The sequence below is a fragment of the Vombatus ursinus genome, unplaced genomic scaffold, assembly GCF_900497805.2.
Source record: "Vombatus ursinus unplaced genomic scaffold, bare-nosed wombat genome assembly UNPS02014959.1, whole genome shotgun sequence".
In the NCBI taxonomy this organism is placed as follows: domain Eukaryota; kingdom Metazoa; phylum Chordata; class Mammalia; order Diprotodontia; family Vombatidae; genus Vombatus; species Vombatus ursinus.
This window is the reverse complement of record NW_020954737.1, coordinates 112,410-139,420: the sequence shown is the minus strand read 5'-3', so window position 1 is coordinate 139,420 and position 27,011 is coordinate 112,410. Positions and strand designations below refer to the sequence as shown.

Here is a 27,011-nt window from a genome sequence, read left to right as displayed (position 1 = left end):
GATCCAGTTAGCTTCCTTCCAGGAGTTGGTCTAGCTGAAATGAAGGGAGAGTAGGGCTGACTTAGGGTAGAAAATAGTAACAATGCTGCATACATCTCAATGGCCTCCCAGCAGGGGCCTAACCATGATAATGAAACGACTTCATTTCCTGCTCTGACAAGTCACACAATTTCCCATTTCCTTTGGCAGAAAAGAAACCAGCAAGTGCATCTGCAAGCCCGGGTGAGTGTCTGCCTTTCCTACCAGCCCACATCCAGGGAACCACTTCCAATTGTTTGACATCAGGTTTGGGTTGTAATCAGCAGTGCCTTCAGTGGACATGGCACGGAAATGGGAATTGATCCCAATAAGTTCACGCCTGCATTTTACACATCATGTTGAGCCAGTGGGTTGTGTTTGTGTGGGCAGGATTTAAACTTTAGAAGAGTTATAATTGAGCTTCCCATATCTCCTTCACTTGCCCACTGAGTCCTTCTGTGGCCATTGGCCCTGAAGAATCAGATATCCAACTTATTTAAACTGTACACTTATTCTACTAAAGAAAATAACTCATGTATATGTGCTTTAAAACTCACTAATTGCTTTCCTTACAACAGGTGATTAGTACGAAGTTGCTTATCTCCCTTTTATAGATGAGAAAACTGAGGCTGAGAAAGGTTAAATGACTTACCCAAAGTCATGCAGTTAGCATTCAGAGCTGTCACGGCTGGAAATCCCACTATACCCACTTTTATTTTTTTCACAACTCTTCACTCTTGGGTGTTTCAGGTCTTTCCTCATCCCCTCTCTTTCCCATTCTGGTTTCCCATTCACTACTTCCTCAGCCTGACTGTGATGTCTTTGGTAGCTGTCCCATATCGTGTTTAAAAATATTGATGCATTCAGGGCTCAAATGAAATCATGGATGTAAAACACTTTGCAGACCTTCAAAGTACTATATAAATCCAATAATAATAGTAATATTAATAATTGTTGTTAACTTAGAGTCACTAGGCCTTCACTCCGGTGAAGACTTCATTCCCAAAGCCTTCTACTGTGCTGTTACTGAGCTCAAGCAATGTTTATAAAGCAAAATAGGGGTGAGCTGGTAAATGTTTAACAACCATACTCTCGATTTTAAAACCTATATGCACCTACATTTTAAAGTTTAATCTGCATTATTAACATTTCCTTAAATCTAGATAATCAACAAAACAATAAATCAAGCCCTGCTATGTGGCAGTTGCCAATTTCTGAGATGTAAAAGCTCCCACTGAAAATTTAACAATAAGCTCGAGCCAGTTAGAGCTGAATGCATTCCTTTCCTGGGAATATTTAACAGCAACTTATATTAACAGAATCCCAAATAGAAGATGGGGGGGGAGGTGCAGTGGATAGAGTGCTGGGCCTGGAGTAGGGAAAATGCATCTTCCTGAGTTCAAATCTGGCCTCAGACATTTACTACCTATGTGACCCTGGGCAAGTCACTTAACCTTATTTGCCTTAGTTTCCTCATCTGTAAAATGAGTTAAGAAGGAAATGGCAAACCACTCTAGTATCTTTGCCAAGAAAGCCCCAAATGGGGTCACAGAGTGTCGGATACGGCTGATACAACTGAATAACAACCACAAAAGGTTTATCAGTTGATAGGGATGAGAAACTTGCAGAATATGATTACTCTGCATGATGAGACCGAATGGCCATGTTAAAGACCCAGAATCAGGTGGGTTGGACTGTTGTAATAGTGAACATTGACATCTTATTTGTGAACTGCTTCAACACAGCACTAGGCCAGGATAGGATCACTTTTTTTTTTAATTTTTCATTTTAGCTTGCTAATCTCTACGTATTACACATAGAGTGAACCTTGGACTACCAAGCATTTTTTTCTTTATCTTATAATCAAAACATTGATTACTCTAAACAACAAGATTAATTAAAAGTCCTTTTAAATATTTTTTTCTCTTGCATTTCTCTTACCTATGTTGCGTGCCATCTTTCTTTCCCTTTACTTACTTCTGACTTTTCCTGTATCCTTCCCACCATGTCCCCTCCCCTTCTTCCTTTGATTTTTTTTTCATCTCTTTCCCACAGTTGTCTGCTATCAGTCTGACCGTGATGAGCTCCGGAGGCGCATTATCCAGTGGCTAGAGGCTGAGATCATACCTGATGGCTGGTTCTCTAAGGGGAACAACTACAGCGAAGTCTTAGACAAGTATTTTAAGGTAAGAAATGTTGTTGTTGAGTCCAACTCTTCATGAGCCCTTATCAGGCTTCCTAGAGTAGTTTCCCATTTCCTTCTTCATTGTGTCCCCATTTTACTGATGAGGAACTGAGATAAACAGGGGTTAAGTGACTTGCCCAGGGTCACACACTAGTAAGTGTCTGAGGCAGGATTTGAACTTAGAACTTCCAGACTCCAGGCCCAGCACTCTATCCCCTGTACTACCTACATGGGAAGATCACTGTATGTTTTGTCTTGTTTTGTTTTGTTTTTTACCTTGAAATCACTATATGTGAAGCACCTTAATTGCATTCTGACCTCCTTGGATGGCAAGTTCAAGAGTAGGATGGCCATATCAACCTTTGGGAATTTCCTTGCATCTTATTCTAGCTTTGGGGTATAGTTCTAACTATGAAGCTTTTAGAATTGCTATAAATTAGGAAAAGAAAACAAGTTAGTCTTTAGCTCTCCCCCAAATTAATAAATATGCTCACTCCTGTACTTAAACCCATACATCTGTAGATACACATAGAAATGCCAGTACAGAGAGACATACTCACAGATATACTTATGTATTACAAAATGACACATGACTTCATGGATAGTCAGCAAACATTTATCAAGAAGTAATTATGTGCCGGGCACTTCGCTAAGGTCTGGATATACAAAGAAAAGCAGAAACAGTTCCTGCTCTCAGGGAGTTCACCTTCCAATTGAAGAGACATGTAAAAAATTGTTCCTGTAGTACCCACTACTGGGAAGGCTGAGACTAATGGATTACTTGAGTTCAGGAGCTCTGAGCTACAATAGCCAAGCTGATCTCATATCTGCACTGTCTGGCACCAATACGGTGAGCCCCTGGTAATGAGGTTTCCTGGGCTGCCTAGGAAGGAGGGGAACTGGCCCATGTGAGAATTAGAGCAGGTTAAAGCTTCCATGCTGATCCGAGTGGGATTGGGGCTGTGAGTAGCCTCTGAACTAGGTGAGATAGGGAGACTCTCCCTTTAAAAAAAAAAAAAGTACATAGAAGATACCTACAGTATAAATGGAAGGCAATCTCAGAAAACACTAATAATTCTGGAAGGGAAGCATAGGGAATAGAGGCAAATACCCACAGAGATATACATATAGCCAATAAATTTAAATCCACCCAGATACAGACATACCTAAACATAAACCACAAAGACAAATAGACACAAAAACACAGTTTCCTATAGATATGAAGAGATGTAAACACACAAGGACAACTGCATATGTTTGAATTTACATTACAATACACTCCAAGGTATGCCCCAATATAAATACACACGCACAGAAATAAAGCATCACAGATACACATAGCTGTGAACGACAGTTATCCTCCCTTAGATACACACACATACAACTACAGAGAATAACAATTAGGCATCCCTCCGAGACTGCCTAGAGGAGTGTTACATAAGAGGCAAAGCCATAGCAGCAGGCTCCTGTGTGCTGCCTTGAAACATGCTGAACAGGAAGAGGAGAAAGAAAAGGTGTAGGAGACTTAAATAATTCATAACCTGGCAGCATTTGCTTATCAGGAACTGCCTCTGGCCCCTTTTCCCCCCTACAGTCCCCACTTCAGCTAGGTGTCACCAATCTTCCATTCTCACCTACAGGACCAGAAGCACCTGGGCTGGGATTGTTTCTGTGATTGAGCCTTTTTTGGACATCACTGTATGTTCCTATTTACAGTTGCCTGGTCTTTTTTCAACTCATACAGGGCTGACCTAGTGTCCAGAGCCCTGACCAGGTCAGGGCAACTGGGGCCTCACCCCAGAGTGCTAAAGTGATAATATTTGCTAAGCACCTAATTAGCAAGAATAAAGCTCCTCCCAGACCTGGGGTTCTCTGTCTCCTCACCACAGAATGGTATTCTGACCATCCTACCTCCCTCCCACTCCCCAAACTGAGGATATGTTTGTGCCACTTTCCTTAGGTGAACAAATGCCTAGTTATGGCTTGACTCTCATCTAACCCCATTCTTGTTGAAATGCCTCTTTGCCAATTAAAGGCATAATTCTACATCCAGGCAGTGAAGCTAGGGGTCACAATGTGGCCAGCCATGCATTAAACAGGTTAAGACAGAGCAGGGGTCAAAGCTAGGCAAGTTTCCAAAGACAAAGAAACCTTGGAAGTAAGACAAGGCCTGCCTCAGACAGGAAGTCTTTTATTTTCTTCTTTAATAAGTGCTTGTTCCCTTCCCCTTTTTCTGTCACTGGAGGATCCAGAGACTGATTTCCCTGGGTGTAGCCAGATAGGGCTAGGTGACTCAGGCTGTTACAGGGCAGCCAGACCCAGCAAAGTAGCCATGTGAGTGGCATCTCTAGAAACCCTTTAGAAGAAAGCAGATTGTCAAAATGTGTTGAAATAAAGGCCTCACTTCATTTCGTTCAAAGACTCAAGGTTCAACTTTATTTAACTGTCTTAAAGATTCAAACTTCTAGGGACCACATGTGGGCCATAAAGGTCAGGCCAGTCCTTTCTCAATTCTATCTCTAGGAAAACATACCCACACTTATTTCATTGCTTGGCACACAGACAACCCTTTAGGTCGAAGTATTCCCAGCCGGGAAAGCACATCAAAGAATAGGGCCAAAATAGAAGGTAGGGGGAGAAAGGGATTTGGACAAGACACTTGATAAAAAGATAAATTACCCTTGACAGGAGCTGGTTAGGAACACAGGCATTGCTATGGTAATTATAGCACCAGGCAGCCCTGAGACTCAGACCTCTCCACAGGGAGGGGTTTGTGGCTTTGTAGTGTTAATAATGGGCCTTTGGTGACATGAAGCCTCAGGTATTATAGACGCCTGCAATTAGATTTGATTACTGGGTACCTGTACCACCCTCCCACATCCACACACCTCCATCTACCCCTCACCCACAAACCTATACTGAAACAGGCTGTCATCTAAAAATGTGCAAGTTCCCTGGAGAAAAATCTTTGTTAGAAAGGTCTTCTCTGGGGCAGCTAGGTGGTGCAGTGGATAGAGCACCGGCCCTGAAGTCACGAGGACCTGAGTTCAAAACCAGCCCCGGACATATAACACTTACTAGCTGTGTGACCCTGGGCAAGTCACTTAACCCCATTGCCTAGCCCAAAAAAAAAATTTTTTTTAAATAAATAAAAGAGAAGAAAGGTCTTCTCCCACTTTCATCATAGAATTTCTATTCTTGATCCCGTTCTCTTCTGAACTTTCTCGAGAGGTTTAACGAGAACAACCCAATGAGTCTCTCTATGAACATCTTTTCTCACTATATCCCTGTGAGACTAGCTGGAAAATATTCCTTCTCCCTAGTTTACAGATCAGAAAATAGAAACATGCAAAGAAGTGTCCTTGCACCTGGATTGGGATGTAAGGGAAGTCTCTGAGCATTAAGCGAGTGCCAAGTACAAGTTCAGAGGTTTTTTAATGAAGAGTCAGGCCTTCCAGGCCTTCCAGGCCCTCCAAGCTGCTTCTCTGTGCTCTGTATCCACTTGCCCTGTATATACTTCCCTAAGGACTCAATTATCTCCAGAGAGCAGATCACAGCCCAGGTGGAGTCAGGCTCAGCGACTCTAGAAGTCTGCCTAGACTTCATCAATCAATCAATCAACAAGCATGTAAATGCCTATTATAGGCCAGTCACTGTGCTATTAAGGAAACAGTCCTTTCCTTCAAAGAGTTTATATTCCATTGAACTTACACTTATGGGAACAAGTGGTCATCCTGGGGGATTGGACCATAATTTTGTTGTGGAGTTGTTCCAGTCATGTCCAACTCTTCATGATCCCGTTTAGGGTTTTCTTGGCAAAGATACCAGAGTGGTTTGTCAATTCCTTCTCCAAGCTCATTTTACAGATGAGGAAAAATGCAACTCTCCGACTTACGCTCACCTATAAATCAATACCCTTTGCCATCCAATACTATATTCCTAGGGAGTACCTAGTGTTATAATCCACACCCACTAGGCACTTCATTCATAGCTCAAGAAAGTCCTACGCTATGAGAAATCACATCTATAATATTATCAGTGTTGAGCTGGAAGGTATCTAAGAGGTCATCTAGTCCAACCTCTTGGTTTTACAGGTGAGGAAGCTGAGGCTCAGAGAAATTAAATGACCCTTTCAAGGTCACAGTGGTAGGAAAGAGCAAAGCCAGGATTCAAATTCAGCTTTATGACTCAAAGTTCAGAACTTTCTATTACACCATATTGTTTCCTATCCTTCCAGCTCTAAGGCGCATCATCATATCATGCTCAATAATTTACAAAGCCCTGTGAGATAGGCAGTATGAGTGACACGAGCACATTTTTACAGATGAGCAATTTGGGAGCCAGAAAACTTAAATGACTTTCCCACAATCACAAAGCTAATAAGGGTTAGAGCCCAGACTCAAACAAAGATATTTTAAATTCCAAGTCCAACACTCTTTCCACATTATGATGCCCTCCAAAAATAATAATCCTTTACACTAGTTAACACTACCTTTATAATTTACAAAGTACTTTCATCCAAACATGTGAGCTATAATTATTACCTAGTTTAATTCTCAGAACAACTCTATGAGATAGTACTAGTATTATCATCACCTTTGGAGAAATGAGGGAAATAGAGTTGTTAAGTGATGAATGCCTGTACTAAAATGGTGGTAGTTCCAGAGAAAAGAAGGAAGAGTATTCAAGAAATGTTGCAAAGCTGAAATCGATAGGCTTTGGCAACAGATTGGGTATGGGAGGATGAGAGATAGTGAGGAGTTCAGGATGACTCCTAGGTTGTGAGCCAGAAGGACAGGGAGGGTGGTATTGCCCTCTACAGTGACAGGGAATGGTAGGGGTGGGAGGAACTTTTAAGGGGAAAAATGAGTTCTGTTTTAGACCTTCACTTTCATCTCATACCTTGGCATCATGTAAGAGGGACCATAAAAATTGGCTTATAAAATTTGGAAGTATCCTTCATAGAAGTATGACAATTGAAGGCAAGAAGTTTTATATTCTTTCTTTCTTCCATCCTTCCTTTTTCCTTTCCTCCTGCCACTTATATATGTACATATTTTTGATTTATATGTATTATGTATAATATAATGTATATATATATTACATATGATATGTATGTAATTTACATATTTATGCTTTACATATCATATACTATATGTGATATATGTATAATATGTAATATATTACTGTATGTTTACATATTTATGCTTTATAGCAAGAGAAATATTTTGTGACACAGTGTGATATGGTAGAAAAAGCAATGCACTTGGAGCCACAGGGCAGGAGTTCAAATCCTCGCTCTGCTACTTACTGCCTGTGTGACCTTGGGCAAGTGCCTTCATCTTTCTAAGCCTCTCTTCATTTCTTCCCGTACAGAGAAGGAACTAGACGAGATGACCTCTAAGATTCCTTCCAGTTCCATATCTATGATCTTGTGATTCAATCATCTAATGGGCAGTTTGTTCAGAGCAGTGACTTTGTCGCCCACTTCTTCCAGATGGTGTCATGGCCTCTTGAATGTTCACAGATGGTCAAGGTTTCAGTTCAGTGTCTTATAGGAAAGTAACAGCACCAGTGTCCACTCCCTTGCTCATCCACCTGGAGAGATTTTACTGGGGCTAGAATTGCAAATGGGTCATCTCGGGATTTGTGATGGCATCTCCAGGACGGCTCATAGTTTACAGGCCAGTCCTGATGAACCCTGTGCTGCTTGGAGCCTGCAGGCCATTAATTTATAGCCTTTCCCTATTCAGCTTGCTATCCAGAAACCATCTCCCCAAGGTCAGCGAGGAGGAGATGACTAAGCTAGGGCTGTTGGTCCTGAAACAGCAAGTCGTGCAGAGCATTACTCTTGTCTTGAGATGTAAGGGACTGGTTCATGAAGAGTTAAATATTGACTGCAAGGCAAAGAGCGTGATAGAACAGCTCGGTCAGTCATGAGCCCAGGGTCAGGTCAAGGGTGAAGAAGCTTGGTTTCAATTGTAGCTTCAGTGGGCAGAGTTGGTGAGGCATGCCTTTCTCCAGTCAGCAGAGAGGTGATGGGCCATAGGTACAGAATGGGGCACATGTTGTCAGACATGGCCAGCGCACTGTACAGATTTGTTTAGCTGTATTTGTTTCGAGAAAGGGTTTTGGGGTAAGGGAGGGAAAGGAGGGGAGGACAGTAACTAGGAAGTAACAAGGTTTTGTTTTTTTTTAAGAGTAACAATAGAACATTTTTAATAGCGACTCAATCTACTCTCGGATAAGATTGATCTGTTGTTTTTGCTGCAAATTTTTTTTTCATTTTTCCTGTTTATTCTTACACAGGTGACTAGGGAGGGGAGAGGAAAGGATATATTTTAAAATGAAGATGATATCAAAACAAAAAGCATGAAGAAGAATTAAAGGGGAAAAGGAAAGGAAAAAAGAGGCTTAGTCATCCATGTAAGGGACCACCGTAGGGTCCAGAAAACCAGCTGAGCATTGTCAGGAGACTGAGGTTGTAGCATCATAGAGTCAGATCTGGAAGGGAACTTAAAGGCTAGCAAGCTTCACCCCATCATTTTACAAATCAAAAAACTGAGGCTTGCATGTGGTCACATAGGAAGTATCTGAGGCAGAATTTACATTTAGGTCTTCCTGAATTCAAGTCCGGCTCTCTATCCACTGGCCAACCCTTTATTGAATTGAAAGGTGCTTCAGGATCTATGAGCAGTCCAGATCATGAGAGCAGTTTCTGCCTTCTCCATTCCTAGTTCTACCACTTAATAGCCATGTAACCTTCCCTGCCCAGGGCTTCAGTGTCCTCTTCTGTACGGAATAGATTAGATGATCTCTGAGGCCCCTTTTAGCCCTTCCATGACTCTATAAAGCAACTCTACCCTACCTACTCAGCCCCTTCTTGGATTCCAAGGTACTTCAGTAGTGTCTGAGCAGGCCTTCTTCTCAATAGCACTCCACATCATCTTCTGTGGGTAGACTGAGGAGCCCAGAGGGCTCCCAATGCCTCACGGATTTGTAGTATTATAGCTATCATCTTCTGAGTGTCTAGTAGGGGTGAAAAGATGAATGTGTTTAGACCTAATTAAAAGAAATAACCAGGGAAACTGTATTTTGCTAAAAGGTACCATAGACAATGAAGTAATTTCTCTGATAGAGGCCTCATTTCTCAAATATATACTGAGTATATAATTGAGTCAAATTTATAAAAATAAAAGCCATTTTCCAATTGATAAATGGTCAAAGAATATGAACAGGAAGCTTTCAGAAGAAATCAAAGCTATCTATAGTCACATAAAAATGTTCTAAATCATTATTGATTAGAGAAATGCAAATTAAAATAACTCTGAGGTACCACCTCACACCTATCAGAAATGACAAATGCTGAAGGGGATAAGGGAAAAATAAGTACATTAATGAACTGCTGGTGTAGTAGTGAAGTTGTCCAACCATTCTGGAGAAAATTTGTAACTATGCCCAAAGGTCTATAAAACTTTGCATACCCTTTGATTCAGTAATACCACGACTAGGTCTCTAGCCAAAAGAGATCAAAGAAAAAGTAAAATGACCTATATGTAAAAAATATTTATAGTGGCTTTTTTGTGGTATCAAAGAATTGGAAATTAAGGGGGTGCTCATCAATTGAGGAATGGCTGAACAAGTTGTGGCATATCATTGTAATGTAATACTATTGTGCTGTAAGAAATGATGAGGGGGCAATTTCAGAGAAACATGGCAAGACCTATATGAACTGATGCTAAGTGAAGTGAGAACTGGGAAATCATTGTCCACAGCACCAGCAATGTTGTAATGATGAGCAACTGTGAAAGACTTTGCTACTATGATCAGTACGATGATCCGAGACAATTCCAAAAGTCTCATGATGAAATAATTCCATCCACCTCCAGAGTAAAAACGGATTAACTCTGAGTGCAAATTGAAGTATAATTTTCTCACTTTTTAAAAAAAATATGGCTAATATGGAAATATGTTTCACATGATTTCACATGTATAATTGATCTATTGCTTGCCTTCTCAGCTAGTGTGGGGGGGAAGGATGGAGGTAGAGAATTTAGAACTCAAAATTTAAAAAGAAAAGAATGTTAAAAATAAATCAATAGCAAATAAAATGCTTTTTAAAAAGATAAATTTGCTTAGTCAGACAATAGAAGGAAAGATGAAATCGTCATTGTCTAACCTTTGCTTATGTGTGCCTTTCATCCTTCTTTTAAGAGCTATGATGATGGAGATTCCCGATTGGACTCCAATGAGTTCTTGAAATTTGTGGAACAGAATGAAACCGCTATCAACATCACCACCTACGTCAACCAAGAAACCAACAAGCTGCTCAGGTGCGGGGGATTTGGGGTAGCTCACATGGGGGAAGGCTGGGCAGGAGAAAGGGAGTCAGACCCCCTCCTCTGGGCAAAAGAACTATTTCTATAGGGAGGTGACGGCACGCTAGCAGTTATTTTTCTCTAGCTTCTTATTGTTGTGGTTTTTTCGCATGTTTCATGTTTAGAGTTTACGGAGCATTTTCCTATGATAGGTAGCATAATTATCTGGATTCCCATTTTACTTGAGGAAGCAGACTTGGAGAGGTTAGGTTAGCAAGGAAAGCAGACACAGAGAGGTTATGTGTTATAACCTCTCAGTGTTATGCAGCTAGCAAGGAAAAGAATTCATATTTGAACTGGGTCTTCCTCCTCCCAAATCCAGTGTTGTTTCTACTACATATCAATTAAATCAGGTCAAGTTTCCAGTTATTGAAAGAGTAATGGAGTAGTAATAATAACCAACATTTATATAGCACTTTAGTGGAGAGAGCTTTGGGCCTGAAGTAAGGAAGACTCATGTCTGGCCTCAAACACTTACTAGCTGTGTGATCCTGGTTAAGTCACTTACACTGTTTGCCTTAGTTTCCTCATCTGCAAAATGAACTGGAGAAGGAAATGACAAACCACTCTAGTGTCTTTGCCAAGAGAACCCTAAATGGGGTCATGAAGAGTTGAACATGGCTGAAATAACTGAACAGCAAGTACGCTCTGTCCATTCAGAAGAGAGGCATCATGGCATAGTCCAGTTATGTCAAACTCAAATAGAAACAGATCCCTACAGACTGCATATTAACTTAGAAAACCACAAATTAACATTATCTGTGTTGTATTGGATTTTTATTTATTTTGTTAAACATTCCCCAGTTATATCTTAATCTGGTTCCTTCATGCACTCAAGAGTTTTTCTGGTCAAGAGTTTGACACTTCTGATGTAGGGGAAAGAATTGCTACTTTGAATCGGTGACATGGGGGTTTAAGTCTTGACTCTGACATTTATTACCCATGTGGCCATGAACAAGTAACTTCATCTCTCCAGGCCTCAGTTTTTTCATTTGTAAAATGAAGAGGATGGGCTGGATTGGCTCTTGCAGAGCTATAATCAAAGGGATCAATATGGATGTGCCTTGCAGCAATGTAGATCACAGCCATGTTTTCCTGCCTCTCCTTGCGTGGCTCTTGTCCATGGCCTCCCATAAATGTACCACAGGGGTTCCAGTCCCTTTGCTGGGAGTGGGCCTTCTTCACTTTCTCCTGACACCTTATTGAAATGCACAGCATGATTTCTTTCCACTCTTTAAAGCAGCAGGGCCCATGTAACCCCAACTCCTATATGGTTACCATAGATGCAGGCCTTTGGTAAACAACATGATATACTGGACCCGGAGATGGGAAGACCAAGATTCCAATCCCGCTTCAGACCTTTACTAGCTGTGTGACTCTGGGCAAGTCATTTAACTTCTGTGCCTCAATTTCCTCATCTGTAAAGTAAGAATATTGAATTCAATGGTCTCCAAGGTCCCTTCTGAGTCTAACTCTACTATTATTTCATGTTCCCTTCATACTTTGATTATTACTTTCAGAGTTCACCTTTAGATTTTAATTTCTACAATTGACATTTCTGGTTTGGTTAACTTAAAGTAGATATGGTGGGGAAGGATACCACTAGAGTGAGGTTTGCAAGGACAAGAGTCTCTGTTGGCCAAAATGGAGAAGTCATTCAGGAACACATGACTTGGTATAGCAAGAACATTTGGACAGCCCAAGGGATCTAATGTCGAGGTTGTTAATAGGCTGATTCATGGATTAATATTTATATTGTCATGAGATTTAGAGTTGGAAGGGACCTTAGTGATCATGTAATCCAACCCATTTTACAGATACAAAAACTGAAGCTTAGAGATGTAAAGTGACCTGAAATGGTAAAGATGATTAATACTTGTCAGTTATAACTTTAAAGTGCTCCTCAGATGCTGATTACACGGTAGAAATGGGGGAACCTTATTCCTGCTGACTGTTTTCTTGTGCTGGGGCTAGTGGCTTTGGGGAGGAGAGCTGAGGTCTCACTGCTGACCCTGTCCTCCCCTGTGTCTTTTGTTTCAGGGGACTCTGCATTGATGCTCTCATTGAGCTCTCTGATGAGAATGCTGACTGGAAACTCAGTTTTCACGAATTCCTCAAGTGCCTCAACCCTTCCTTTAACCCTCCTGAGAAGAGTAAGCTTTCTTTACCTTACCTAATAAAAGAGGGAGACTTCCATGGTCACAGGACTGAGGGATGTTGGGATCTTCCAATACAGTTGAGTAGTTCAATAAGCATTTGTTGACCATCCTACTATGTGGCAGGTACTACTGTTCCGCTGGGTGCTTAGGATATAAAGACCTGACCTCCAGGGGCTTACTTTCTTTTTGTTACTATTCTGTCAACAAACATTCCTTAATTTATTCATTACATTCTAATAGAATGTAAACTGCTTGTGGCCAGGCATTGTTTCATTTTTATCTATCTCTACTACCTAACATAGTGGGAAAGATTAATGACTTTAGGGTCAAACGACCTGGGTTCAAATCCCACTTCTGATGCTTCTAGATCGGTGACCTTGGGTAGGTCCCTTAGCCTCTAAAAGGCTTCAGTTTCCCCAGCTATAAAATGAAGCTATTGGCCTCTGAAGTCCCTTCCAACTGTAGATCTATAGTCCTTACATATAATAGGACTAGTAATAAATAGTATTTTTTAAATTGAATTAAGTGCTTACTTCATATAGAGCCTTGGAGGGGATATAAAGACACAGTAAAACGTGTCCTCTGGATACACGAAAAGGAAAAGATAGAATATCCTAGTGAAAAGTCTCAGCTCCAAACTATCTGCTAAAACCACTGCCTCCACTTTTTTTGGCCCCAATAGAATGTGCCCTGGAAGATGAAAACTATGAGGATGGAGCCGAGACCCAGGTGGAATGTAACCGCTGTGTCTGTGCCTGTGGGAACTGGGTCTGCACCGCCATGACCTGTGAGGGTAAGTTTTGCCCCAGGTTTGAGAAAGAGGGAAGGTTCCTTTGTACGATCAGCAGCCAGCCATCAATCAGTGGAGATAATTGTAAGAACACAGGGAGGAACTCGATCACATGTCAGAATGACATACTTGTGTCTGCCCTTGCTTTGGAAGAACACGGATGGTCACATCCCAGAAGTACTGAGTTCAGAAAACACATGAGGCCTTTAGAGGTAGGTGGGGAAAAGGCCCAAGTAGTTGACAGGACCTTTGGCGATGGGATTGGGAGGATGTGCTGTAGATAAAAAGTACTCAGGTGTTTGGAAGCCAAAGGCCAGGTCCTCTGGGTACCAATAGATACTGGCAAACCCTGTGAGACAGAAATATGTGACTAGCAGGGAGGCATAAATGTAGAAGTTTAGAATTTAAAGAAAATTATAGAGGTCATCTGGTCAAAATTCCAGAAGAGAATGGGGAATGGTAAACTAGTAAGATAGGGCCATTAGTCAAGAATGGAAGTACCAGACAAAGACTAAGGTTGATGGCAAGAAAAGTAAATGATCTGAACTCATAGAATTTAGAAGCAGTGTAGTATGGTTCAGAAGTTCTCAAAGTATGGTCTGTGGGGGTCCTTGAGATCTTTTCATGGGGGGTTTGAAGTCAAAACTTTTCATAATAATACTAAGACATTTTAATTTCTAAGATAGTAAATATTGATAGCTATAACCCACATAAAAGTTCTTTGTGGGAGAGGGGCCATCAGAGAGGGGGATTGTTGTCTGTGGTTTTGAAGAGTATAAAAGGGTCTTAAGACCAGAAAGTTTGAGTATTAATGGTATAGTGGACAAGATATTTGTAATCAAGAGGACCTGGGCTCTAAGACTGCCTCAAATATGTAGTAGGTATGTGGCCCTGGACAAATCACTTAACATCTATATGTCTCAGTTTTCCCCATCTGCAAAATGGGAAGAGGGGAAGAAGGAGTTGGATTCTGGCCTTTAAGATCTCTTCTAGCTCTAAATGGAAAATCTTATGAATATACAGAACTGAAAGCCAAATGAGAGTAATGAATTTTAAAAAGAGTTGACAGCAGGAAACCAGGATACTTCAGAATTTAGAGGTCAAGAGAATTGAATCAAGGCCACAAAGATATTCAGGTTGCGCTAGTACTCAGGTGGCAACAGTATGGACTTGGCCAAGAAAGGACCAGGTAGCATAAGTCAGGCAGACCAGAGGTCAAATCCAAAGAGGTCAGCTAATACTTGGGAAAAGTATGGCAAGTACTGTATATCCAGGCAACCATGGAATGAAATCTAGGAAGCTCAGCCAAGACAGGAACCAGGAACCAGGAACCCAAACTAGAGCCCCAGTAGTATCAAAGACTGGGGAAAAAGGTCTGAGCAGACATAGATAAGGCATCCAAGTAATGATCAGCATACCAGAATCCATAACTGGGCCCAAGGTGAAAACTTAATTGTTTCATGGAAATAATAACAATCATTGTAATGATATGCCTTATAATATAAACCAAACAAGAGCCAAATGGCAAGAATGAGTGGGGAAGATAGTTCTTCCCTAGACACAATACCTGATTTTCCATCCTAGTTACCAGACAAAGAATGGTGACCTGAATACTATTTGGATACTTCATGATGTGGAGATGACTTTGGGTTATAGAATACTATAATAGTAGAACACAGGCTCTGGGGGATCCTAGAAGCCGGGAAAGGCTTCATGTATGACCCCAGCTATGGACTCTGTATCTGCCCTACAAGGACTGGTCTATCTAAGTTGGAAGAGGCTCATCACCAGAAAGCTGGCCACATCTACTAACCTTTTATTCCACATTGCCTCCTCTTGATATATTGTTTTGTTTACACTATGTTGCTTCATACTTTGAAGGCAATGGGTAGAATGTGACACCAGACATCTTCAAATTCAAAGAAATGGATTTATAGCTAAGTAACCTCTTCTTCCATATCATGTACTTGTTTCTTGAAATAAATTTTTATTAGTATCTTTTGTTTTTAATCACCTATATTTCCCAGTGTCTTTCCCTAGTCTCTTCCTTCCATAGAGACACCCTTTAACAAAGAACAAAAACAAAGAAAAAAATTTAGCTTACCAAACACATCAAAAAAGTCTGACATCTGAAGTTTTCCATACCCATAGTCTCCAACCTCTGCAAAAAAAGTGGGAGGGGGAGATTCCATTTCATATCTCTTCTTTTGGGCCAAGATTGAACATTGGTATGTATAGCATTCATTTTCAGTTTTGTTGTTGCTCTTATATCCTTTTACATTGGTGTAGTTGCTGTGTACATTTTCCTGTTTCTGTCACATCCTTCCACATGGATCTTTTCTTGCTTCTCTATTCATCATATTCATCATTTCTTCAATAATCTTATTACATTCATGACCCAACACTTGTTTAGTCATTCCCCAATCAATGGGAACCTACTTTGCTTCCAATTATTTGCTACCCCAAAGAGGGGCACACACACACACACACACATACACACACACACACACACACACACACACAGAGTGTGAGGGAGGAAAGCCATACCATGTACTTGGAGAGATAGATCAACGTAGGAGCTAATGATCCCTGTGAGATCTCAATCAGATAAGTCTTAACATGATTCCCAAACGAATTTACTGCTTCTACTATTCTCCTGAACCTGACTTTTTCTTTCAGGAAAGAATCAGAAAGGGCAACAGCCTAACGAGGATCTGACTGAAGAGGAGTTGGCCAGATATGTCCAAGAACTACAGAAGCATCAGGTGAGCGAGAACCTTTCACTTTGTCCAAGCTAGTCCCTAAGACCAACAATTTAATTTACAACTCTTACTCTGCTGCTCTGGAATGCCCAAGTGACCTGTTCTGTTATAGACATTAACAGGGTCAATTCAAGGACATGGGGAACTCAACTGATGCTACTGTGTTAAAAACCATTAGATTCAGATTCTGTCATAACTGACTTCCTGATGGATCTGCATTGCATCATTTATGTTTATCCTTGATGGCAGGATGCAGCATGGCAGAAAATGGTGTTAATTCAGAACAGTGGGGCACAGAGTAAGTAGTGCTGTGATCAGAAGGCCAGTAGATTATAACAGGAAGAATCTAGGGCAAACAATTAGAGAAGGATGGAGTGGACCTCAGAGGAGCAGAGAGTGCTTAGTGATGGCAGCAAAGATGGGTCAGGAAGTAGTGAGTAAAGAGTATGTCTTCTTCTTTTTCCTGATCCCATGTGTTAGAGGGCATGAAAGAAGGAACAACCCTACTGGAGAGAGAGACTGAATAATCACAGGATCATAGATATAGAGTGGGAAGGCACTTTAGTCCAATCTAGTCATTTTATGGATGAGGACATTTTGGGTCAGAGAGATTAAGTAATTTGCCCAAGGTCACCCAGGTAGTAAGTGGCAGAGTCCAGATTCCAATTCAGGTACTTTAATACCAAATTCTGGTATACTGTCCACTATTTTGTTGTTGTTCTTTCATTTCCATTGTGTCTGATCCCATTTGGGGTTTTCTTGGCAAAGATACTGGAGTGCTTTGCTATTTCCTTCTCCAGCTCATTTTAGAGGTGAGAAAACTGAGGCAAACAGGGTTAAGTGACTTGCCCAGGGTCACATGGTTAATAAGTGTGTGAGACTGGATTTGAACTCATGAAGATGAGTCTTTCTGACTCCAGGCCCAGCACTCTATCACTGAAGCACCTAGCTGCTCCATTCTCCTCTGTACTAGGCTACCACTGAGTAGTATCAGAGGAAGGAAGAGGCTTCTCCTTGGCAGACAGCCAACTCCAAATCACAGGCAGAAGAGGAGGAGGAGGTGAAGACAGGTTTCTTCCAGTCTGACATCCGATGATCTTATGAACTATTGATGAGGAAAAGGAGCCTCATGTCTTTCAGCAGCAATGGCAGCCTTCCCATGTGTCAGCTTTATGCACTTAAGCGATGCTGTTTTAAAAATGTGTCCATTGTGGCTTTAAGGGGAAAAAAAGGATGATTATAATGGAAACCGCTAGACAACATTCTCTAAAGGTGCTCCTTTTTTCCCTTCCTTCTCAAAGGACACAGTGCAAAAGAACAAGAAGCCAAGCACCAAAGAAATCTAACAGAAGCTTCCAGCCCCTGAAGAAGGAACCCAGAGCTTCTGCCTCAAGGCAGGCTCAGCCCATGCCCGTTTACTTCAGCGCTGAATTCCATATACACAAGTGTCTGCTACAGTTTCCAAATCGCCAATATTTACATTGTATAATGAATTTTTTTCACTTATTTGTTTTTATAATAAAGGAAGATGTGGGACAAGAGAGGGGGTGGGGCCATAACCTTCATTTCTAAGAAAGCTTTAAGGGAGACTGGAACTGGTGCTTGGGGGGCTCACCAAGGAGGCTGCTTCCCAGTTACAGGAGGAGCCCACTTGGATCAGAATTACATCCCAGTCCTGTGCTCAGATGAGCTGGAGGAAATGCAATAGTAGAATGCCAGGGAAATATGTTCATGGGGGGGGGGGGGGGGCTGGCCATTCCGGATTGGGGGGAAAGGAGATTGCAGAAGAGGGAATACAGCCCTGCTCTAGAGAATTGGCAGGGGACCCAGGATGTAGCTTGGCTACTGAGAACCCGAACCCTCTCAGCTTGTCCTCTCCCACTCTGTCCAGGAGTATACTCTCAAAAGATAAATGGAAAGGTTAACTCATGGCAGCTTTCCATTGGCCAGTTGTCTGTCAGCATGACCTGAACTTATACCTCTACTGGTGACTCTGGCAACCTGTTAGTGACCATACATCCTCCAAACCACCTACTCCTCATGAGGCTTGGGCAGAGAGTTCTGGGAGTCCCAGATCTCTGTGATCCAGCTCTTGTCTGCCACTTGCTACCCTCATTGGGCACACTCTTTCATTTGTTTTATTTTGTTTTATTTTGTTTTTTACTTTTCACAAAGGTGCTATCTTCTCTTGAAACACTTTTGACAAGTTGACTCTTTTTTTTCATTTATTGTTATTACCATTGCCTGTTGTTCATGAATATTTCATTTTCTGGATTAGGAATTGAGTTTTTGTATTTTTCAGTACTTTCTAGACTTTAGAGGGGAGGGAGGAATTTATAATTATTTAATGTCTTATTCTATGCATGGCCTCACCATGCCTGCAGCCCAGACCGCATGTTACATTGCACACTGGATGGTCAGGGTTTTCTTCCATCACTTCCAAGGACATCAATGTCTGTGAGTGGGAACAGGGGCTGCCTCAAAGAGAAGTCAATGGGAGAAGAAGCATTGTCATAGGAAACTGTCTGTGTTTGGAAGACCAAGTTTTGACTGATTCTATGGAGACGATTTTGAGGGCTCCAAATAAAGATATCTGTATCAGAATTCAGATATTCCAAATGGTTGGAGGTTAAAAAAAAGTAAACAGTACAGCTCCTCTTTCTATAGATATCTGGGGGCTGGTAGATTATAGCAATAAGAATGGCTAGCAAGTGATATAAATGGATGGGGTAAACCTTCAAGGAAGAGAGATTGCTCAATGAAGCAGAGGAAGGGTCTGGACTTGGTGTTGAGGGTCAGAGAAGATGTCTACACCTTTGTCTGGTCCAGAGCGTCAGGATTGGGGAATGAGAGAAGGAGCACCTTGTACCAGAGAGACAGTGGCCAGGAATGCAGTGTCTTACAGAGGGAGCCAGGTTTCCATGAGTACAAGAAGGCTGGTTGTCTACCATTGACCCCTGCAGGTTTCTTCAAGCTGTGAGATTCTGTGAGTCTATGACTCAAGTTCATGTGATTTTAATCTCCTTCCATGAGATGAAGCTCTGTTATAATCCACCAAGATTAGCAGCAAAGGAGTAAATTTAATGCTGATGGTAGATTATGCCAGAAAGCAATGGAGGCATCAGGCAATAGATGGGGGGAGTTATATCTGATTTGTTTTGAGGGTGTTTTTTTTCCGTTTCATGTTAGACTTGTTATTCTTCAAAACAAAAATAAAATATCTTCAATAGCAATTTATGGTAGGATGTCAGTCACCAAGCGTTTCTTAAACACCTACTATATGCCAGGCACTCTGCATGATGGAAAATCACCCAGAATGGGTGGGCATGGATGGACTGAAATCTGCTTCATTGAAGGGAATACCCACTTAGAGGAGATCACAGAACCATAGAGAAGGGAATTAAAACCTGGTTTCTAATTTCAATAGGGAAAAAAGTAAGAGACAACTCTGGCTGGCACTATCAAGCTTGGGAAATACAAGTATTTGAGAGAAATCATTTCCTGTTTCTGGGTACTTCAGCTCTGACTTCCCTTTTCCTACACTTGGCACTGTATCTATTTCAGACCAATAAATTCATTTCTAAGAAAGGGGCATAGGTATTCCATCTAGTATAATTCTCGCACATTAAATGTTTGTTGATTGACTAATAGAACAAACATGAAATCCTGTGTGTAGAAGGCACACAAGGATCCATCTTTTCTTCAGAATTAAATGACTTGGGTTGTAATGCATGAACAATGATGAGAGGCTGTTGTGTTTAAATTGGAATTCTCCCTAAGTAGATTTTCTTTCTCCACTTCACTGAAAAAGTATGCAATTTCAAACACTCCAACTTAGAAGGATCCATTTTGCTTAGAATTCTCATCTTTCACCTATCTTTAGCCTAAAACATTGTTAACTCCCTCGTCTATTCCTGAAGTTTAAGCATCTCCTTGTTCAAGTGCCTTACACAACCTTGCAGCCAGACTTACTCAAACTACAGATTTTCACTTGCAGAAAATGGGTTCCTTTTCCCATTCCAGAATCCTTGAGGGGAGAGGGAAGGCCACAGACTGGCAGTGAGGTGGGAAGCAAATTACCAGTGCAATGTCCCATCAGCCAATTCCACCGTCACATTTAATTAGTGGTACAGTTCAAAATTGCCATCGCCATATGAGATCACAGAGTTAGAGCTGGAAGGGACTTCAGAGGTAAAATTCAACTCCCTCATTTTACAGATGAGGAAATTGACACTCAAAAAATGTTAAATGACTTGGCCAGGGTCACACAACTACCAAATGTCTGAGGCAAGATTTAAGTCTAGGTCTGACTCCAATTCCACTACTCTGTCCCCGATGCCACCTCTCAGAGCACAGGGGCAACTTGGAAAAGATGAGATGTAAAATCAGTCTGGCGTGGTCTGTAAACTGAGGACAGCTCTGATCAGTTCTATCAAAGTACTGCTAATGAGCAGCCCAAAAGCTCATGGAAAGGACTTTGTGGCTCAAGCTTAGGGGTCCTACAGAGAACTGCACAGAATAAATGGAGCAAAATTTCATAAAGGTACACTTCTGTCCCTTTGTGAAAGGGGCAATATGTATAGCAAGCTTTCTGAGTCTCTTCTTTCCCCACCTCCACTATGGTCTTATAAGCCTCTGTTTATGTGTCAAAATGTATGTGTTAAAAACAAGTGTCCATGGAAATGTTAATACTAGCCCCTGCCTGACCATTTTCCAAGAGCAGATGGGTCTTCCTTCTACTTACTAATTAGTCTCACTTCCACCATCCACCAAGTTCCAAGCAACTATCTCAGAGAAAGGACTGCAGGGACATTTTCTCCTATATGCTTACTTTTTACATACTAAAAAAAACTTATATAAAAAAACAAAACAATGTAAGCCTTGTGTTTCTCATGCATGTGAGAATGTGTCAGTGAAAGGGCTCGGTAGTCAGTAGTAGGCTTTCATATTGCATTTATTTTAACCCTTTTTGTAATTCCTGATAGGTTCATTTGTTTCCCTTTCCTTTGGACATATAAATGCCAAATAAAGAAATTAAAACAATTATTTCATTGTTGGGTTTTTTTTTTTCATTTCCTAAGCAAGACCAAGTAAAATTCTACTCTGGATCAACCGATCCTACCTCACAGAAGTCACACTATGAAAAAGTAGAACTGGGGCCTGCAGAACCTTAAGAAGGGACTTAAGCGACCCATGAAAGATTCATTACCCTGCAGAGAAAACAGGATTTCCATAGGAGATGGGAATGACTGTCTCCTTCTTGTGCAAGGTACAGTGTTTATGAAAAGAGAGCAGGGCACAGTAGGAAAGTGGAGCAATGTTGCTCAATATTTCCTGGATTGCTACAAAAGGAATGTTATTACTAAGTCCATGGAATAAAATCAAGCGCAGTGAGACTCCTCATAAGAAGGATAGTCAGAAAGAAATGGATTTTTTTTTAACCTCAGACTCTCATTCAAGGCAGAGGAATTATAATCTTCATTGGTGAAGCGTGTGGCCACCCCCATTGAAATCACAGATTTTTGAAGTTCTTAGGTTGAGAACTAAGAATCAGGACTTGGAATATACAGTGCAGACATTTCTTTCTGCCTTAGCCCCTACTTCTGTTACCATACACTGAGAGTAGCGATATAGTCACCAGGCAGCCTGAAAAAAGCAATAAAATCTGTTCTCCATACTTCCTATTAGTTGAAAAGTTTAGCCAACCGGGAAAAACTGTATTCCATTAACCCTTAAAGGTTTTAAGTATACAAAGTAGCAGAACTTTGTGAAGAAAAATGTTAAAAGCTAAGAATCCAAGACCAGTCCTTCAAAAGCATAAAGCAATATGCAAAAATGTCATTGCAAGATGGGTTTTTGGGGTCCAGACCTGAGATTTCATAAGGAAGGAATAACCCTTTCTACCACTAAGGCAGATTGGCAATTCAGCTGTAAGTTGTAGTCTTACAGAGTTGCCTTTCTACAAGTAGTAGAGAGGTTAAATGATTTCAGACGCAGTCATGGTCCAGTGGAAGGACCACTCAATTCAGAGTCAATCTCCTTGGCTGGACCAGCTACTATATTCTGTCCCTTTACTTTGGGGCCCAAGTTTCTGTCCTGAGTCATGGACTTTCTTCTCTCCATACTCTATCTCTTGGTGACTTCATGAGCTCTTACAGATTTAATTATTACTCCTATGAAAATAAATACCAGATCTATATATCTAGCATACATCTCTTTCCTAAGCTCTAGTCCCAAGTGGAGGGGTTTGCTGAAGCTTACTGGGCCCTCAGTCAATTGTTAAATTTTGAGTTTAAATTTTAAAAACACCTTAGAAATTGGCAAATGCTACAAATCCAGGCTTGATTTCTTGATTTTTTTATTGTTTATACTTAAGAAAGTTATGAAGAAAATGTTAATAATGCAGATTACACTTAAAAGTGTATCATCCATACCTTTTTTTTTTTGAGAGCCAGATGTTAAACATTTACAAGCACACCTCTGCAAATCACTCTTACAATTTCTATCTGGACGCCTCCTAAGTATCTCAAACTCAACATGACCAAATAAGAACTCATTTTCCCCTCCAACCCACCCTCTTCTGTCCCCTCATTTCTATTGAAGACATTACCATCCATCAACCACTCAGATTTGTAACCTTGGTGTCATCCTTAACTTTCATCCTCTCTCATGGATTAAAACTGGACTTTGGAAGACATCTAGTCCAACAACCTCATTTTGCAGCTGAGAAAACTGAAGCTCAGAGAAATTAAATGACTTGCCTAAGTTTGTGTCAGAGGTAGGATTCAAATTCAGGTCTTCTCTCTCCAAGGTTAGGGCTCTGTCTACCACACACTCCACATGTCAAATTAATGTCCATATTGTGCTACTTTTACGTCCACATATCTCACATATCTCTACTTACACATCACCACCCTACTTCAAGCCCTCATCATGTCTCCCTGGGACTATTGCCTCTTCACTGGTTTTCTGGCCACAAGTCTCCCTATCCAATCCATCCTCCACACAGCTGTCATAGTGATTTTCCTAAAGCACAAATCTGATCATGTCAGTCTCCTGTTCAGTAAACTCCAACGGCTCCCTATTACCTCTAGGATCAAATACAAATGCCTATGCTTAGCTTCTTCCCCCCAATCCCATTTTATTATTTATTTATTTTTAAATTTTTATTTTTTTTATATTTTTTAATATTTATTTTTTTTTGAATTCCAAATTCTCTCCCTTCTTCCCACCCCCTCCCACACTCCCTGAGAAGCTAAGCGATATGATATCAATTATACATATGAAATCATGCAAAACATATGTCCATATTAGCCATTTCATAAGAAAGCAAGAAAAATAAAGTGAAAAAATGATGCTTCAATTTGCACTCAGAGTTTATCGGTTAGTGGATAGCATTTTTTTTTCATCATGAGTGCTTTGAAATTATCTTGGATCATTGTGTTGATCAGAGTAGCCAAGTCTTTCACAGTTGATCATCATTACAATATTGCTGTTACTGTGTACAATGATCTCCCAATTCTTCTCAATTTACTTTGAATCATACATATTGGCCTTGCATTGTTTCTCTAAAGCCACCCCCCCTTTATCATTTCTTATAGCATAACTGTACTCCATCACAATCATATGCCACAACTTGTTCAACCATTTCCTGATTGATGGGCATCCCCTTGATCCCCAATTCTTTGCCACCACAAAAAAGAGCTACTATAAATATCTTGTACGTATAGGTCCTTTTCCTTTTTCCTTGATTTCTTTAGGATATAGACCTAGTTAGTGGTATTGCTGGGTCAAAGGTATGCAGAGTTTTATAGCTCTGTGAGCATGGTTTCAAATTGTTCTCCAGAATAGTTGGACTAGTTCACTTTTCCACCAGCAGTTCATTAATGTACCTATTTTCCCCTCATTCCCTCCAGCATTTATCATTTCTGTTAAGTGTGAAGTAGTACTTCAGAATTGTTTTAATTTGCATTTCTCTACTCAATAGTGATTTAGAACATTTTTTCATGACTATTGATACCTTTGATTTCTTTTTCTAACAACTTCATATCCATTGACCATTTGTCAATTGGGGTATGGCTCTTATTTTTATAAATTTGACTCAATTACTTACATATTGGAGAAATTAGGCCTTTATCAGAGAAACTCGATGTAAAAAATGTTGGTATTACTTCATTGTCTATGATATTTTTAGTAAAATATTGTTTCTCTGATGATCTCTTTCAATTAGGTCTCTTTTGCTTTTGCTCTGAGATCATGATTGCTACCCTGTCTTTTTTTATTTCAGTTGAAGCATATTAGGTTCTGTTTCATCCCTTTCTTTTAACTCTCTGTGTCTTTCTGTTTTAAGTGTGTCTCTTGCAAACAACATATTGTTGGTTTCTAACCCATTCTACAATTTGTTTCTGTTTCATGGGTGAATTCATCCCATTCATATTCTCAGTTATGATTATTAACTACATATTTTCCTCAATCCAGTTTTCATTCATATATATATATATCTGTGTGTGTGTGTGTGTGTGAGTGTGTGTGAATATATGTATGTATGTATATGTCCTGTCTCTCCTCAAAAGTCTATTTTGTTTCCAATCACTGCTTCTCCTAATCTACCCTCCCTTCTATCAGCCTCCTCTCTTTATCTTATCCCCTTTTCTTCCTACTTCCCCATAGGGAAAGATAGATTTCTATACACAATTGGGTATGTATTCTTTCCTCTTTGAACCAATTACAATGAGAGTGAAGTTTAATCACTACCTACTGTCCCTTTTCCTTGTGCACTTTTTTTATGTGAGAAAAATTTCCCCATTCTACCTCTCCTTTCCCCCTTCTCCCAGTACATCTCTTTTTCTCACTCCATAATTTTTTTTTTTGGAGATTATTCCAATATAATCAGCTCACACCCATGTCTTCTATCTATGATGATAAAGTTCTTAGGAGTTATATATATATCATCTTTCCATATAGGAGTGTAAACAGTTTAACTTTATTGAGTCCCTTATGTTCTCCTGAGTCTTGTGTTAGAATGTTAAATTTTCTGTTCAGCTCTGGTCTTTTTATCAGGAATGCTTGAAAGTCCTCTATTTCATTAAATATTTATTTTTTCCCTGAAGGATTATACCCAGTTTGATTGAGTAGGTTATTCTTTGTTGTAATCCTAGCTCTTTTGCCTTCAGGAATATCATATACCAAGCCCTCTGCTCCTTTATCATGGAAGTTGCTAAATCTTGTGAGATCCTGAGTGTGGCTGGTTCCACAATATTTGAATTGTTTCTTTCTTAAAGTATTAAAGTATTTAAAGTATTTTCCCTTTGACCTGAAAGCTCTGGAATTTGGCTATAATATTCCTGAGAGTTTTCACTCTGGTATCTCTTTCAAGAGGTGATTGGTATATTCTTTCAATTTCCATTTGCCCCCCTCCTCCCCAACCTAAAATATTGGTAGAGTTTTCCTTTATAATTTCTTTAAATATGATGTTTAGGCTCTTTTTTTGATCATGGCTTTCAGGCAGTCCAATAATTCTTAAATTATCTCCCTTCAATCTATTTTCCAGGTCAGGTGTTTTTCTAAGGAAATAGTTCACATTTTCTTCTATTTTGTCATTCTTTTGACTTTGGTTATTGTTTCTTGATGTCTCACGGAGTAATTAACTTCCACTTGCCCTATTCTAATTTTTAAAGAATTGCTTCTTTGGTAAGCTCTTGTACCTCTTTTTCTATTTGGCTGATTCTGTTTTTTAAGGAGTTTTTTTCTTCAGTGAATGTTTGTGCATCTTTTACCATTAGACCAATTCTGTTTTTTAAGGTGTTATTTTTGTCTATTATTTTTTGTGCCTCTTTTACCATGCTGTAACTTTCTTTTCATAATTTTCTTGCAGTACTCTCATTTCTTTTCCCACTTTTCCCTCTATCACTGTTATCTCTTTCTTTAACTCTTCCAGGAATTCTTGTTGGGCTTGTGTCCAATCAGCATTTTTCTTTAAGGAGTTGCTTGTAACTGTTGTCACATTATTATCTTCTTGTGAGTTTGTGTCTTGGTCTTGTGTGCCACCAAAGTAGCTTATTATGGTCAAGTTCTTTTTTTGTCAGGCATCTGGATGGTACAGTGGATAGGGTGCCAGGCCTCAAGTCAGGAAGACTCATCTTCCTGAGTTCAAATCTGGCCCCAGACACTTATAAGTTATGTGACTCTGGGCAAGTCACTTAACTCTCTTTGCCTCAGTTTCTTCATATGTAAAATGAGCTGAAGAAGAAAATGGCAAACCACTCCAGTATCTTTGCTAAGAAAACCCCCAAAGAGTTAGACATGACTGAAAAACAACTGAACTTCCTTCCTTCTTTTTTATTGTTTGCTCATTTTTCTAGTCTATTTTTTATTTTGAATTTAATGTTAAAGTTGGGTTCTGTTCACTTGAGGGTGGGGAGGCACTGTCTCAGACTTCAGGCTTTTTTGTGTGGCTGTTTACCTTTTAAAGCCTTTCACAACCTAATGCCAACCTATCTTTCCAGTATTATTATTTTTATTTATTTTTCCCCCTTCATTTACTGAATTCTAGTCAAACTGACTTTCTTGCTGTTTTTCACATGTGACTCTCCATCTCTATCTCTGTACCTTTGCACAGTCTGTGTGCAAAGTGCTAGACTTATTTCTTTTTTGCCTAGTGAAATATGAGTGCCCTCCAAATGTTTGTGCCCTGGGGCAAAGTTGCATCCATCATGTCCT

The 27,011-nt window shown here is 40.2% G+C and overlaps 1 protein-coding gene across 1 annotated transcript in view; it reads left to right on the top strand.

The window, feature by feature from the left end:
- Window positions 1-21,338, top strand: part of FSTL1 (follistatin like 1) — a 99,506-nt gene extending 78,168 nt beyond the window's left edge. The window contains exons 5-11 of the mRNA XM_027845206.1: window positions 190-222; window positions 2,074-2,204; window positions 10,418-10,536; window positions 12,622-12,734; window positions 13,423-13,533; window positions 16,210-16,295; window positions 17,594-21,338. Coding sequence (XP_027701007.1) covers window positions 190-222; window positions 2,074-2,204; window positions 10,418-10,536; window positions 12,622-12,734; window positions 13,423-13,533; window positions 16,210-16,295; window positions 17,594-17,638 — 638 coding nt within the window. The 3' untranslated portion in view covers window positions 17,639-21,338. The remainder of the gene's footprint in view (window positions 1-189; window positions 223-2,073; window positions 2,205-10,417; window positions 10,537-12,621; window positions 12,735-13,422; window positions 13,534-16,209; window positions 16,296-17,593) is intronic.
- Window positions 21,339-27,011: the final 5,673 nt, after the last annotated feature.